Genomic DNA, 13,292 nt, shown 5'->3' with positions numbered 1-13,292 from the left:
ACACATTCAATGCCATCCCTATCAAAATGCCATCAACATTTTTCACAGAGCTGGAACAAATGATCCTAAAATTTGTCTGGAACCAGAAAAGACTCCGAATAGCCAGAGGAATGTTGAAAAGAAAATCAAAGCTGGTGGCATCACAATGCCGGACTTCAAGCTTTATTACGAAGCTGTAATGATCAAGACAGTATGGTACTGGCACAAAAACAGACACATAGATCAATGGAACAGAAAAGAGAGCCCAGAAATGGACCCTCAACTCTATGGTCAACTAATCTTTGACAAAGCAGGAAAGAATATCCAATGGAAAAAGGACAGTCTCTTCAACAAATGGTGTTGGGAAAATTGGATAGCCACATGTAGAAGAATGAAACTGGACTATTTTCTTGCACCAATCACAAAGATAAGCTCAAAATGGATGAAAGACCTAAATGTGAGACAGGAGTCCATCAAAATTCTAGAGGAGAACACAGGCAGCAACCTTTTTGACCTTGGCCACAGTGACTTGCTAGACACGTCTTCAAAGGCAAGGGAAACAAAAGCAAAAATGAATTATTGGGACTTCATCAAGATAAAAAGGAAACAGTCAACATAACTAAAAGGCAACCTATGGAATGGGAGAAGATATTTGCAAATGACATATCAGATAAAGGGCTAGAATCCAAGATCTATAAAGATATTATTTAGTGCAACACCCAAAAGACAAGTAATCCAGTTAAGAAACGGGCAGAAGACATGAATAGACATTTTTCCAAAGAAGACATATAGATGGCCAACAGGCATATGAAAAGATGCTCAACATCACTCATCATCAGGGAAATACAAATCAAAACCACACCTGTCAGAATAGCTAAAATTAACAACACAGGAAACAAATGTTGGTGAGGATGGGGGAGAAGGGGAACCCTCTTACACTGTTGGTAGGAATCTAGTCTGGTATAGCCACTCTGGAAAACAGTATGGAGATTCCTCAAGAAGTTAAAAATAGAACTACCCTATGACCCAGCAATTGCACTACTGGGTATTTATCCAAAGGATACAAACAGTGATTCAAAGGAGCACATGCACCCCAATGTTTATAGCAGCACTGTCCAAAGTAGCCAAAATATAGAAAGAGCAAATTACATATCAGATAAAGGACTAGTATCCAAGATCTATAAAGAACTTATTTAGCTCAACACCCAAAAGACAAGTAATCCACTTAAAAAACAGGCAGAAGACATGAATAGACATTTTTCCAAAGAAGACATACAGATGGCCAACAGACATATGAAATATCTTCTCAAAGATGAATGGATAAAGAAGATGTGTATATATATACATTGGAATATTACTCAGCCATCAAAAAGAATGAAATCTTGCCACTTGCAATGATGTGGTTGGAATTAGAGGGCATTATGCTAAGTGAAATAAGTCAGTCAGAGAAAGACAAATACCATATGATTTCACTTACATGTGGAATTTAAGAAAAAAACAGATGAACATAGGGGAAGGGAAAGAAAAATAAAAGAAGATGAAGGCAGACAGGGAGGCAAACCATAAGAAACTCTTTTAACTGTAGGGAACAAACTGAGGGTTGCCGGAGGGGAGAGGGGTGGGGGGATGGGGTAACTGGGTGATGGGCATTAAGGAGTGCACGTGATGTAATGAGCACTGAGTGTTCTATGCAACGGATGAATCACAAAATTCTACCCCTGTAACTCTGTGTTAACTAAGTTGAATTTAAATAAAAAAATTTTTTTAAAGTTAATTTCCAGTTCCAGTTTCACAAGCATGATTCATAGACTTCTTCATTTAGTGAGTTTATATGGCACAGCGCAAGTGGATTCTCCGATTCAATAATGAGCCTAAATGGGGGCACCTGCGTGGCTCAGTCATTAAGCGTCTGCCTTCAGCTCAGGTTATGATCCCAGGGTCCTGGGATCGAGCCCCGCATCGGGCTCCCTGCTCGGCGGGAAGCCTGCTTCTCCCTCTCCCACCCCCCACTTGTGTTCCCTTTCTCACTGTGTCTCTCTGTCAAATAAATAAAATCTTTAAAAAAAAAATATGAGCCTAAATAGCGTATTCTCCCCCAAATTGTTATCACACTTCTGATCTTACAGTGGCCTCCACTTTCTCTTCACACTCAGTTCCAAGGTGGTGATCTAGTCTAAGGAGCAGTTATCCTTCAATGCAGCCCTCAATGCAGCCCTCCTGGGGCCGAATTGCCTTGAGTCCTATCTCAGAAAATGGGCAGCCATGCAAACAAAATCAAAACAGACAGAAAGCACTGCTTGACCTGACATCTTAAAGGAATAAAAACCCAATTACATTTTCATGGAAGTATCCGTGAAACCACCAAAGAAAGATTCTAATCAAAACATACGGCAAAACTCAAAAATCCTCTTTCCCTCTAAATACCTGTGATAGCATTGTAGCTGCCTCTCCCACCATCATTTTTTCTCCTCCTTATCTCCAAACAGCCCCAAACTCTCTAAAAGCCCAGCCCCTTGCCCTTTGTCTCTCTCCTTTTGCCCTCACTTCTTCACGTGGTGCCTCCAGTTTCTCCCCACCTATTTCTCTCATCAACACAACCATAGGCCACACCTGTTTTATTCCCAAGGGGCTTTCTTAGAAGCCATGGAGGGAAGGTGGCTATGGCCATTCAGAAATTGATTTTTTGTCCCAATTCTGTGATAAAATTTATGTTTCATCGTAGTGATCCCTCTCCTATGTTACAGAATGCAGAACTATCTCAATGGGACAAGGACAAGAGGTACATGCTAGAAAGCTGATTCAGATGTCCATGCAGCAGGTAGGTAGCGAGGCCAGCTAGTGCTAGTGCATCATTCTTCCTATTAGCATTCTGGCCATCAGGTCTACCTTGGACCGCCACAGTGGTGGCTGAAGCATTCTGCCTCGGATGCTCCATCATCAGTTTTCCATTACTTTAATGGATGCATAGTTAACCTTTGATTACCAGTGAATATTAAACCTCAAGCTGGTTTGCTCCTGATATCCCCACAGAAAGCTTGTTTTATTTTCCATAGTATAATCTCCATCTTATTTTCACTAAATATATATATATATATATATATATATATATTAGGCAGACACACTCCCTGGTTTCTAAGAATGTAACTCTACCTGGAATTTCACAATCAATATTAATAGTGCTTAAGAAGTGACAGACCAAGACAGTTAAATTTCATTTTTTGGTTAAAGTCAGACTTCTTTTTTTTTCATTAATGGGTAGTTTCACACAAATAAGAAATATTTGAGGATGTTATGCTTAAATATTGATAATGGTTTTTATTGAAAATTGCAAGCTAGATGGAATGCTGAGAAATGTTTTCCATCACACCTAATAAATACACAGAACATTAATTTTCTAGAGATGCTTGGTAGATAGCAATTTCAGCTGTGATAAGAAATCGCACCACTTATAAAAACAAAGTAAGATCTCAGTTTATTTTTAAGCTTTTGATCTCATACGGTCTGTAGCAGCTTTGGTGCAGTTTTTCCTTGGGAATTAATGACCAGAGAGGGTTAATGAGCTAAGTCTCTGCTTGGTCCATCAAATTTTCAAGTTAGTCATTAATTTTCAAGTGCCTGAAGCCTTTATCTTTATCACTTAATTATATTCAATATATAACAATAATATATTGTTATCTAATTTATATATATCAAGGCAATTACATACTATTATTTTTACTCAGATCAAATGATTCACTCCATTGAGTGATTTGACAGTTTAACTTTGGACCTTAAATAATTTCTTTAGTTTCCACGAATGAAAAACTTTTAAATTTCAGTACCTCATTCACACTAACTTTCTTTGGAATATTAGCTTTTATAAGTTCCATGTTCTGTTTCTTAAGGTGGGATAAATATTGATAATAATGACATTATGAGAGGAAAAAATAAAACCAACAGCCCAGGAATAGGTGCAGCCACTTTGCCACGTGAGGGACACCAGATTTAGAATGAAGCTGACATTGTTGAACAAAATGGAGAACGAGCGGGTAGCTGGATCCATGATGGCACCAACTAATTTAACTGTGAGGTCCATCCTCCTCTGCCACCCCAGTTGTCTAGGCCAACATGTCCGCTTTGCTCTTTAAGCCAGTCTGAGTTGTATTTTCTCTCACGGTAGAAGGCATAAAACACAAACCGTGTATTTACTGTGCTCAGTATTTTGTAGCTGTATTGATCTGATCTCGTTAATATAAGGGTATCAAAATGTTGTCTGGTTAAACTATGTTCTCATAGAACAGTGATGGTTCTGTGACTTATATATTGCTAAAGATAGCTTTATCAAGTATTAAAATAGTGCTTAGTAAGTTTTGTGGTTTCGAGTCTATATGGGAAGAGTGATGACAAAGAGTAAGGTTTAGTATTCTGGTAGCCCAAGTCACCAAATGTATTGTCTCCAACTTTCAGGAGATAATGTGCATCTCTTCTTTGTGTCTATGGATGATTTGGCTTGGGGGTGAGTCAGTTCTGATTCACTTTAGGATGAGCTTTTACAAATTCCAAAATACCCATTCCCACCATTAGATGGTGCACGTGCCATACTTACACAAGACTTCAAGTTCTTAATTTGTTTCCTTCTGAACCAGAGACAGCAGAGTACAATCGTTTTGATTGTACTTGATTCCAGTCTTACCAGTAGCAGAAGAAATGTTTGTATTGACGTGTAGTCATTTCATTAAAATCAGGTGCTCAAAACAGAGTATTTACATGCCCTAAGCAAAGGTGGGTTTTTTTTTTTTTAAATTATACATTTTGTTTTTTTTTAAATCATGGCGAAAAAATTACAAGAAATTAATATGAAATCATTTTTGAATACAGGGTGGCTGGGTATTACTGCAAAATTGTCACCTTGGCCTAGAATTCATGGAAGAATTGCTAGAGACATTAATCACCACTGAAGCCAATGATGACTCCTTCCGAGTGTGGATAACTACTGAGCCCCATGATCGATTTCCAATTACATTGCTTCAGGTTTGTTACTGTGACATAAGTGTCTTTTCCTCAAGAGTTATTTGAATAAAGATGGCATAGTGACATTACTGAAAGATGAAAACATGACAGGGCTTTCGATCCAGCAGAGTCTGCAAGATCTTATAATTGTCAAGGTCTTGACTATAATCATCAATATTATATAGCAAATATTTCTGCAGAAGAGTTCTAAGACTCAGTCCTAATTTATGGGGTTTCAGCTATGATTGATGTCATTAGTTTAGAATTTCCACTGACATTTTATGTACCATACGCACACTGTTATCTGAAGTATTGTCATTTCTACTTTATCCTTTATAATAATTTACAGAAACAAAACTAGTGTTTGCTTTTTACGACAGACTTCTCTCAAATTCACTAATGAGCCACCACAAGGCATACGCGCAGGTTTGAAAAGAACATTTGCCGGAATTAATCAAGACCTTCTGGATATCAGTAATTTACCCATGTGGAAGCCGATGCTTTACACAGTAGCGTTTTTACACTCCACCGTGCAGGTAACTTCCAGGCACAGTTTGCACATTTAAGGGGACGTTAATGATGCCCTGTTGTTTCTCTGCTGCACTCTCTGCTCTCCTTGCCCTGCTTTTTTCCTCCTTCATGGGACTTCGCCACACCTGGCTTGGTATATATTCGTCTGTGTACTTAACATGTCCCTTGTCCCCGCCCCTTGCCCTGGCCATGAGAGTGTAAGACTCTTGAAGACAAAGACTTTGTCTTTTGTGTAACTGCTGAATCCCCTCCAGCATGGCAGCATCTGGGGCATTGCCAGAGCTCAGTAAATATTTGTGAGGTGAACATGGATTATTTAGATAGGAATTTGGTTTTCAAAGTGCCTGGACCAGCCAGGAATGGTATGAACACCATCTCATAAGGGTTGTGAATATTATATGAGATGGTGTTCATACCATTCCTGGCCGGTCCATATATACAATGGAATATTACTCAGCCATCAGAAAGTATGAATACCCAACTTGTACATCAACATGGATGGAACTGGAGGAGATGATGCTAAGTGAGATAAGTCAAGCAGAGAAAGTCAATTATCATATGGTTTCACTTATTTGTGGAATATCAGGAATAGCATGGAGGACATTAGGAGAAGGAAGGGAAAAATGAAGGGGGGGGAATTGGAGGGAGAGATGAACCATGAGAGACTATGGACTCTGAGAAACAAACAGGGTTCTAGAGGGTAGGGGGGTAGGGGGATGGGTTAGCCCGGTGATGGGTATTAAGGAGGGCATGTACTGCATGGAGCACTGGGTGTTATACAAAAACAGTGGATCGTGGATCACCACATCAAAAACTAATGATGTATTGTATGGTGACTAACATAACATAATAAAATTTTTTTAAAAATGAGGAAATTGATAAGATGTCCAGATGAATAAATAAATGAATGAAGATGGTAGTACTTTTAAGTAGACACTAAAACAGGAGCATCAACTATATACTAAATGCTTTTCATAGATTATTTAACCAGTCTGACTCCAAAGCCTCTGATTTTCCTCAAACTCTCGGGAATTTACTATCCCTTGGACTGTCTCAAATAATAGGAGAATTTTTTTAAACTAGACGCAGGGACAACAGAGCCCCAGTCCCACTATGGGTCCATCCCCCCATCTCTTCAGTGTGTGAAAATAAATTAATTGCACCTCAGGAAAAATAAAATAAAATAAAAATGAGGAAATTGAGGCTCAGAGAGTTTAAGTTCATTGGTGGTAGATCTAGGGGTCAAGCCTGACACTCCTGCCTCACACGGAAGTATGTTTTGAGCCCACCAGTGAAGGTGGTGCTGATATTGGGAGGACAGTGGTTATCTGTCATTTCCAGGTTGTTTGTGATTTGCTTTTACCATACACTTATATATTAATGTAGTAATTTTGTGGCTCCACAGCCACTTGTCTATGGGATATTTTCATTTTGTTGTTGCTCTGTTCTACATTTGATTTTATATTTTGGTCTGTATTTCAAAGCTGTATAAATTTAACGTACTTGATTCACTCCTTGACTTCAGAGAGAGAGATGGACAGGCTCCTTTAACCCTTTCCACATTTTTTCCTTCACTGAGGCTGGAGTGAGAAAGGAATGAATGATGTGGCTTGTGCCAGGAGCCATGGTTTAGCTATGCACAGCGGCACGGAGAGCCTCCCCTCCTCTCTCCCCACCCTGCCCAAAGGTGGAGGGGAATTTGGTGCTCATCTCAGAACATCCTGGGCATATTTATCCTCAGGTTCCTTGTCCCTGCCACTCTACCAGGATCCCTGCTGCCCAGTGGGGAGGGCTGTGTAGAGGAGACAATTGTGCATCTCCTCCCTATTGGTCCCCTAACCTTGAGAGAGTTAAAATCAGGTTAAACACTTTGTGGGTGGTTCTTTTTGCTAAGTCCGATTGTGGCCTTTGGATTGTAAATTATAGCTTTCGAGTCACTGAAGCCTATTTCATACATTCTTATCTGGGAATTGTTTGCTTTGCTAGGCCTTATCATACTCTAATACAAATATTACTTTAACTCTGTTATTTAATTCCCAATTCACAAATAATAATATTTTATGATTCTGTTCCCAGTAGTGATGATTCAACTCTTCCACTGGGCTTATCATGGGGAGATGATTGGGGTATTTTCCATATGGTCAGTGCAGCAAGCTGTGTTTTTGTGGCCATTATCCAAGTGCTACACAGAAGGACAACAGGACCATGGGCCAGTCATGGGGCTAAGGTGTGCTTACACTTGACAGGACGTGTATTTGGGTTCAAACAGAAGAAGTCTCCATTGCTAGGGCCGTGAAGCTAGGAGATTGAATGTCTAGGAGGTTAAATCCAGTCATAGTGTGCTGGAAAGAGCACCTCATTGAGGACCAGGAGGCTGGGACATTAGACTCGCCATGAAATCAATTAGCTGTGTGAGGATCGTCAAGTTATGTCCCTCTTGGGACCTCTGTTTCCCCATCTGTGTATTTAGAGGCAGAAGGAGGTGAGCCTTCAAGTTTTTCGCATTTCTAAAACCCTGTTATTAAGTTCAATGACTACCCAGGGAGCATAGATAATTCAAGCATGGCTTCCTCTGTCCTGTTTCCATCATTAGCAGAAATATTTACTGTGATAGTGCCTAAATATTTTCTTTTACTTCTTAGGATAGAGCTGGCTTGAAAGGAAAATGCAGCATTCTTGAGGGGCCTGTGGTCCTGGGCCAGCAGCTTCTACATGGCCCGGGAGCTTGTAAGAACTGTGTCTCAGGCCCCACTTCAGACCTGCTGAATCAAAATCTGCATTGTAATAAGATGCCCAAGTGACTCATGTGTGTATTAAAGTTTAAAGTGCAGCCATTACTAGAAGGACAATTCTGGGTTGGATTGATTGTGACTTAGATTTCTCTAGTGTTGGACATAATAGCCAAACACTTGATTTGTTAGCTGATTGATCGATTCCTCCAAATTTAACCTAGATATTGCTTGCTCTATACAAATATGAGGTATATGCATTTGTCCTTGTAGAGATGGACAAAAAGAACAGGGAATTGGTTCATGTCACATAATCTGAAGCTTCAGGCCTGGGGAGGTGTTCATGCTGGAGTCCATCACCCCTCAGGATACAGAACCTGATAGTGAAATAGAGGTCAAATGTGAGAGCTGTGTGACCCCCATGTAGTTCGCTTACTGAATTGTGGTTTGGCCTCATGCCATCAACTTATCCCTGCTCAAGGGCATCATGTGCTTTGTGAACCTCACTCATTGTTACAGAGAACAAAATGAACACCTTCCCCCCTCCCCCCATAAGAAGGGGAAGTAGACTTGGCTGGTCAAGGACAAGTGTCTTGGGTGGTATAGTGAAGGGTGTGGTTTGTTTTGTGGTTGAGATAGGAACAGACTTACCCAGTAGAAGCGGGCCCTGGGTGCTTCCCTGGGAACCTGCAGAGATACACAAGCCAATTCTGCACCAAGTTCTTCTTGCCCCAGACTTCCTTGGGCTTCCCTCCCCTCTCCACCAGGAACTTACCATCCACAGAGGCCAGGAAGTTACTGCAGCAACAGCACTCTTACTGCAATTGGGTGATGTCTCTGCCCTAGCTAGCCAGCCCTCCTGCCCTCCCCATGGGAGACCACCACCATCCCCAGCATCCTAGTAGATGCCTTGGCTCCATTTGGCCACTAATCCCTGAGGACATTTCCACATCCTCTTGGAGATTACTCTCAGTGGGATCTGCCCTCTGGCCTTAACATCATTTCTCTCTGGTTTCCCAGAAATTCCAGTGCAGCATCATTCTGGGTTTCAGAGCAAGGCTACATTCATCCTTCAGAATCTTAATTTTAAATGTATCTTCCTCCAAAGTCTTGGTCTTTTGAAACTCAATAATTACATTGTGGTGTCCTCCCAATACCTCCTGCAGAAAGTCAGAATAGCATTTTCTGGTGGTCAGTGTACCATCCTTTGATGGTCAATGTACCATCCTTTGTTTGAACAGTACATTGGACCCAGTAAATGTCTAATACGATGGTTCTCAGTCATTGCCTGAGCCCCAGAATCCCTGGGAGGAGGCAGCAAGGTGAGGTGTTTAGTCCTTCTAAAAACTTCAAGTGATTCTAATACACAACAGGAATTAAGAATAACTGCCAAATATCCATTGCCCTTAAGACAAGAGTCCTTCATCATTTTTATGTCCTTTCCATGGTCTGGAATTTTTCTCCTCATCACCTTGGCTTGCCAACATTGAGGTGTACTTTTTGGGACTTTTCTAATGGTTTATGCACAAGTCTATGAGGTTTTTTGATAGTCATTGATTAGGAGCTCTCGGGTCTTGCAGTAGCAGTTGTAGACTTGGATATTTTATCCTGGCCCTTAAAGATAATTAAATATTAAATAAAAATGGCCATATCAAACAGGATCCAGGGAATTCCACTGCCAGCAGTTTTTCTTTCCAAAAAGTGTTTTCTTCTCCTATATCTTGTTTTCTTTCTCAAGTGTGAGCCTTGACAAACATTGCCTTCAAGTTTAATAGTGCATATTAAGGTCTTGCTTTGGGAAGGCAAGATTATGAAGTTCTTAGTTTAAATGTCTTCAGAATAATTACAATAATATCATACAGGTTTAAAGAAAGATCTTTTACATTTTGCTTGATGGTTTTTCCCAGGGGTTCTGGCTATTTCTGTTCATTATTTTTACCTTTTAAAGTTTCCCTTATATTGTGTAATATGAATTGCATTTTTAATTTTATGTTAGTTCCAGTAATTAAACAGGATGTGATGTTCCAAAGAGAGCCTTGTTTTACAGATGCAACTGAAGTGATTCTGTGTTGGGCTATGGGAGGTGGGTTCATTGGGCTGAGGTAGAATCTAACATAAAATTGGAAATGGCTTTGACATCATTAAGATGATGACCTAGTTGAGTAACTTGTCTTCAGCATCCAAAGGAGGATTCCAAATTTTCCATATTTCACTAGCAGTTCTCTGTTTTGCAGATTCTTTGGTATACAAAGAAGGAACCATACTGGTCAAATTCAGTAAAGAGTAGACTAGTCTTCCTAAAATCACCACTCTCCAACTTGATAATGAATAATAACTCCCTTCTGTTGTATCAGGTTTTAGCTCTTTATCCTGACATTCACATCTGTCTATGTTCCACCTCTGAATCATCATGTGAGCGTGTAGTTCTGGCTACTCACCCAAGGTCACTCTCTGCTGCAGTAAAACCACTTACCTGCAGCGCCCTGCTAGATGAATCAGGAGCTTGGTGTTCCTGTTTTTGCTCATGGCCTTCACCAAGCCCGGAAGTCTTTTCTCCCTTCTTTTCAAAGACCAGCTTCAGTTTCATTCTTCCCAGAGCCTCTGATTGAATGTCTTCTTCAGGCTTATCATTTGTTACGTTTTGACAGTTAATTATAGTCACCATCACATTGTCCTTTCCTTGTTTCCAAGTCTTATTTTCTCAACTAGATTGAAACTTCTTGAAAATACATTGATTTTAATGTTTTTTCCATTGTCTCACATAGGACTCATCCATAGTTTCAAAAATACTATTTGGACTGAAGAAATTCAGTATTCCAAATATTAGAAATCTAGCAAAGCCCCCTGCTTTTGAGCTTCCAAATGAGTTATTGATGGTTTGAATCTATTCTGATAGTATTCCAAGGTGATAATTCAGGGTTCTTTCTTTCCTGTCATTAGAGAGATCAGTGAGTACCAAAAAAAAAATTGCAAGAAAATGAAATGACTTCATTTGTGAAAGATGTCACCCCCCCCAAGATTTTGTCTTTTTTTTCCGAGATAAGCTGAACAGTCTATAACTTTAGTGAACCAATGTAAAAAGTAAATGCTTTAAATGAAATTTGATAGTAAATAGCATAAAGTGAAACAAATCTCAGCATTATAGCAATTTTTAAAGATCATATTTTAAGGAGCAATGGAATTGCAATGACTCAGTGCGTGTAAGTGGAAGTGTTTCCATAGAGCCAATTTAAGCAGTTTTAGTAATTGGAAAGGAAGAATTATTTTTCATTCAGTCTCCTGTCTAATTGAACAGTAGATTTCAAAAATTAAGTCAAACATAGGTGAAACTATTTTAGAGTTGATTCTCTTTTTTTTTTTAAATGGGAAAACATTTTCATTTCACCAATAAGTGGTTAGCTTTCTTCTTTTTGAAGGCTTCAAGATGGAAGAAATTCCAGAGGCTCGAGGTTTAGCTGAATGCATTTTCATGTTAATATTCCATAGAGTCTCCCAACTCACTGTTGCTCCAAAATAACCTGGAGGAGGCTCACCTTAATGTTTCTGGGATCCACTCAAAAAATTCTTTTGAATTGCTGTCTCAGCCTCAGAAATCACCCCCAAGAGGGTGAGGAGAATGCCTTTCATTCTGATAATAATCAACAATCAATCTAGTGTTTATTATACAATCATAATCCTTTTCCCAAAAAAGGTGCAAAAGGGGAGACAAAAATGGGAGACATGTTTCCTACTGTTAAGGTTCAAAATCTGGTTATAGAACCAAATATTTCAACATGAAACAATTAAAAAAAAAAGAAACACATCACGACAACATAAATGTTGAGAACAGGAAGCAGAAAGACATCAAGAGAAGTTGACACATTTAAGAGCCGGGTTTCTCCCTCATGCACCGGGGATGATACCACGTCTCTCCATCTGTTGAGGCACCTCTGCTCCTTCTCACCTTCTCTATGTTCAAGGTGGAAGATGGTGCTTCATAGCACCCAAGTTTAAGTCTCCCTAGTTTAAGCTCTAGCTAGGATAAATTCTAGAGAATAATTCTGAGCTCTAAGTTCAAATTCCTGGGAGGAGGAATCTGGTTGTGCTTTCTTGGGCTGGCTGTCCATCTTCTATCTAATTAGCTAAGGGATGAGGGTGGGAGTCACACCATACAAATGTCTAATACCTGACAGCCTAACCTAAAGAAGTATGAGTCTAGAAGTAATGTTGGTAGTTTACGTTTTTTATAGTTATGTTAATCACCATACATTACATCATTAGTTTTTGATGTAGTGTTCCATGATTCATTGTTTGTGCATAAACCCAGTGCTCCATGCAATGCTCTTTAATACCCATCACCAGGCTAACCCATCCTCCCACCCCCCTCCCCTCTAGAACCCTCAGTTTGTTTTTCAGAGTCCATCGCCTCTCATGGTTTGTCTCCCCCTCTGATTTCCCCCCCTTCATTCTCCCCCTCCTGCTATCTTCTTTTTTTTCATATATTGTATTATTTGTTTCAGAGGTACAGATCTGTGATTCAACAGTCTTGCACAATTCACAGCATTCACCTAGCACATACCCTCGCCAATGTCTATCACCAGCCACCACATCCCTCCCACCCCCCACCACTCCAGCAACCCTCAGTTTGTTTCCTGAGATTAAGAATTCCTCATATCAGTGAGGCCATATGATACATGTCTTTCTCTGATTGACTTATTTCACTCAGCATAACACCCTCCAGTTCCATCCACATCATTGTAAAAGGCAAGATCTCATTCCTTTTGGTGGCTGCATAATATTCCATTGTATATATATATACCACATCTTCTTTATCCATGCATCTGTCAGTGGACATCTTGGCTCTTTCCACAGTTTGCTATTGTGGACATTGCTGCTATAAACATTGGGGTGCATATACCCCTTCAGATCCCTACATTTGTATCTGTGGGGTAAATACGCAGTAGTGCAATTGCTGCATCGTATGGCAGCTCTATTTTCAACTTTTTGAGGAACCTCCATAGTGTTTTCCAGAGTGGCCACACCAGCTTGCATTCCCACCAACAGTGTAGGACGGTTCCCCTTTCT

General features: G+C 39.9%; 1 protein-coding gene across 1 annotated transcript in view; it reads left to right on the top strand.

Annotated features, from left to right (window-relative positions):
- The window catches only part of DNAH8 (dynein axonemal heavy chain 8), a 407,368-nt gene that overhangs the window by 325,136 nt on the left and 68,940 nt on the right, over positions 1–13,292 (top strand). Inside the window, exons 76-78 of the mRNA XM_073884828.1 lie at positions 2,724–2,797; positions 4,837–4,989; positions 5,349–5,504. Of these exons, the coding sequence (XP_073740929.1) occupies positions 2,724–2,797; positions 4,837–4,989; positions 5,349–5,504 (383 nt within the window). The remainder of the gene's footprint in view (positions 1–2,723; positions 2,798–4,836; positions 4,990–5,348; positions 5,505–13,292) is intronic.

Source organism: Callorhinus ursinus, unplaced genomic scaffold (assembly GCF_003265705.2).
Source record: "Callorhinus ursinus isolate GAN/ISIS: 27379988/994484 unplaced genomic scaffold, GSC_fseal_2.0 scaffold59, whole genome shotgun sequence".
In the NCBI taxonomy this organism is placed as follows: Eukaryota; Metazoa; Chordata; class Mammalia; order Carnivora; family Otariidae; genus Callorhinus; species Callorhinus ursinus.
Note: the sequence above shows the minus strand (reverse complement) of the source record. Positions and strands in the feature narration are given on the sequence as shown.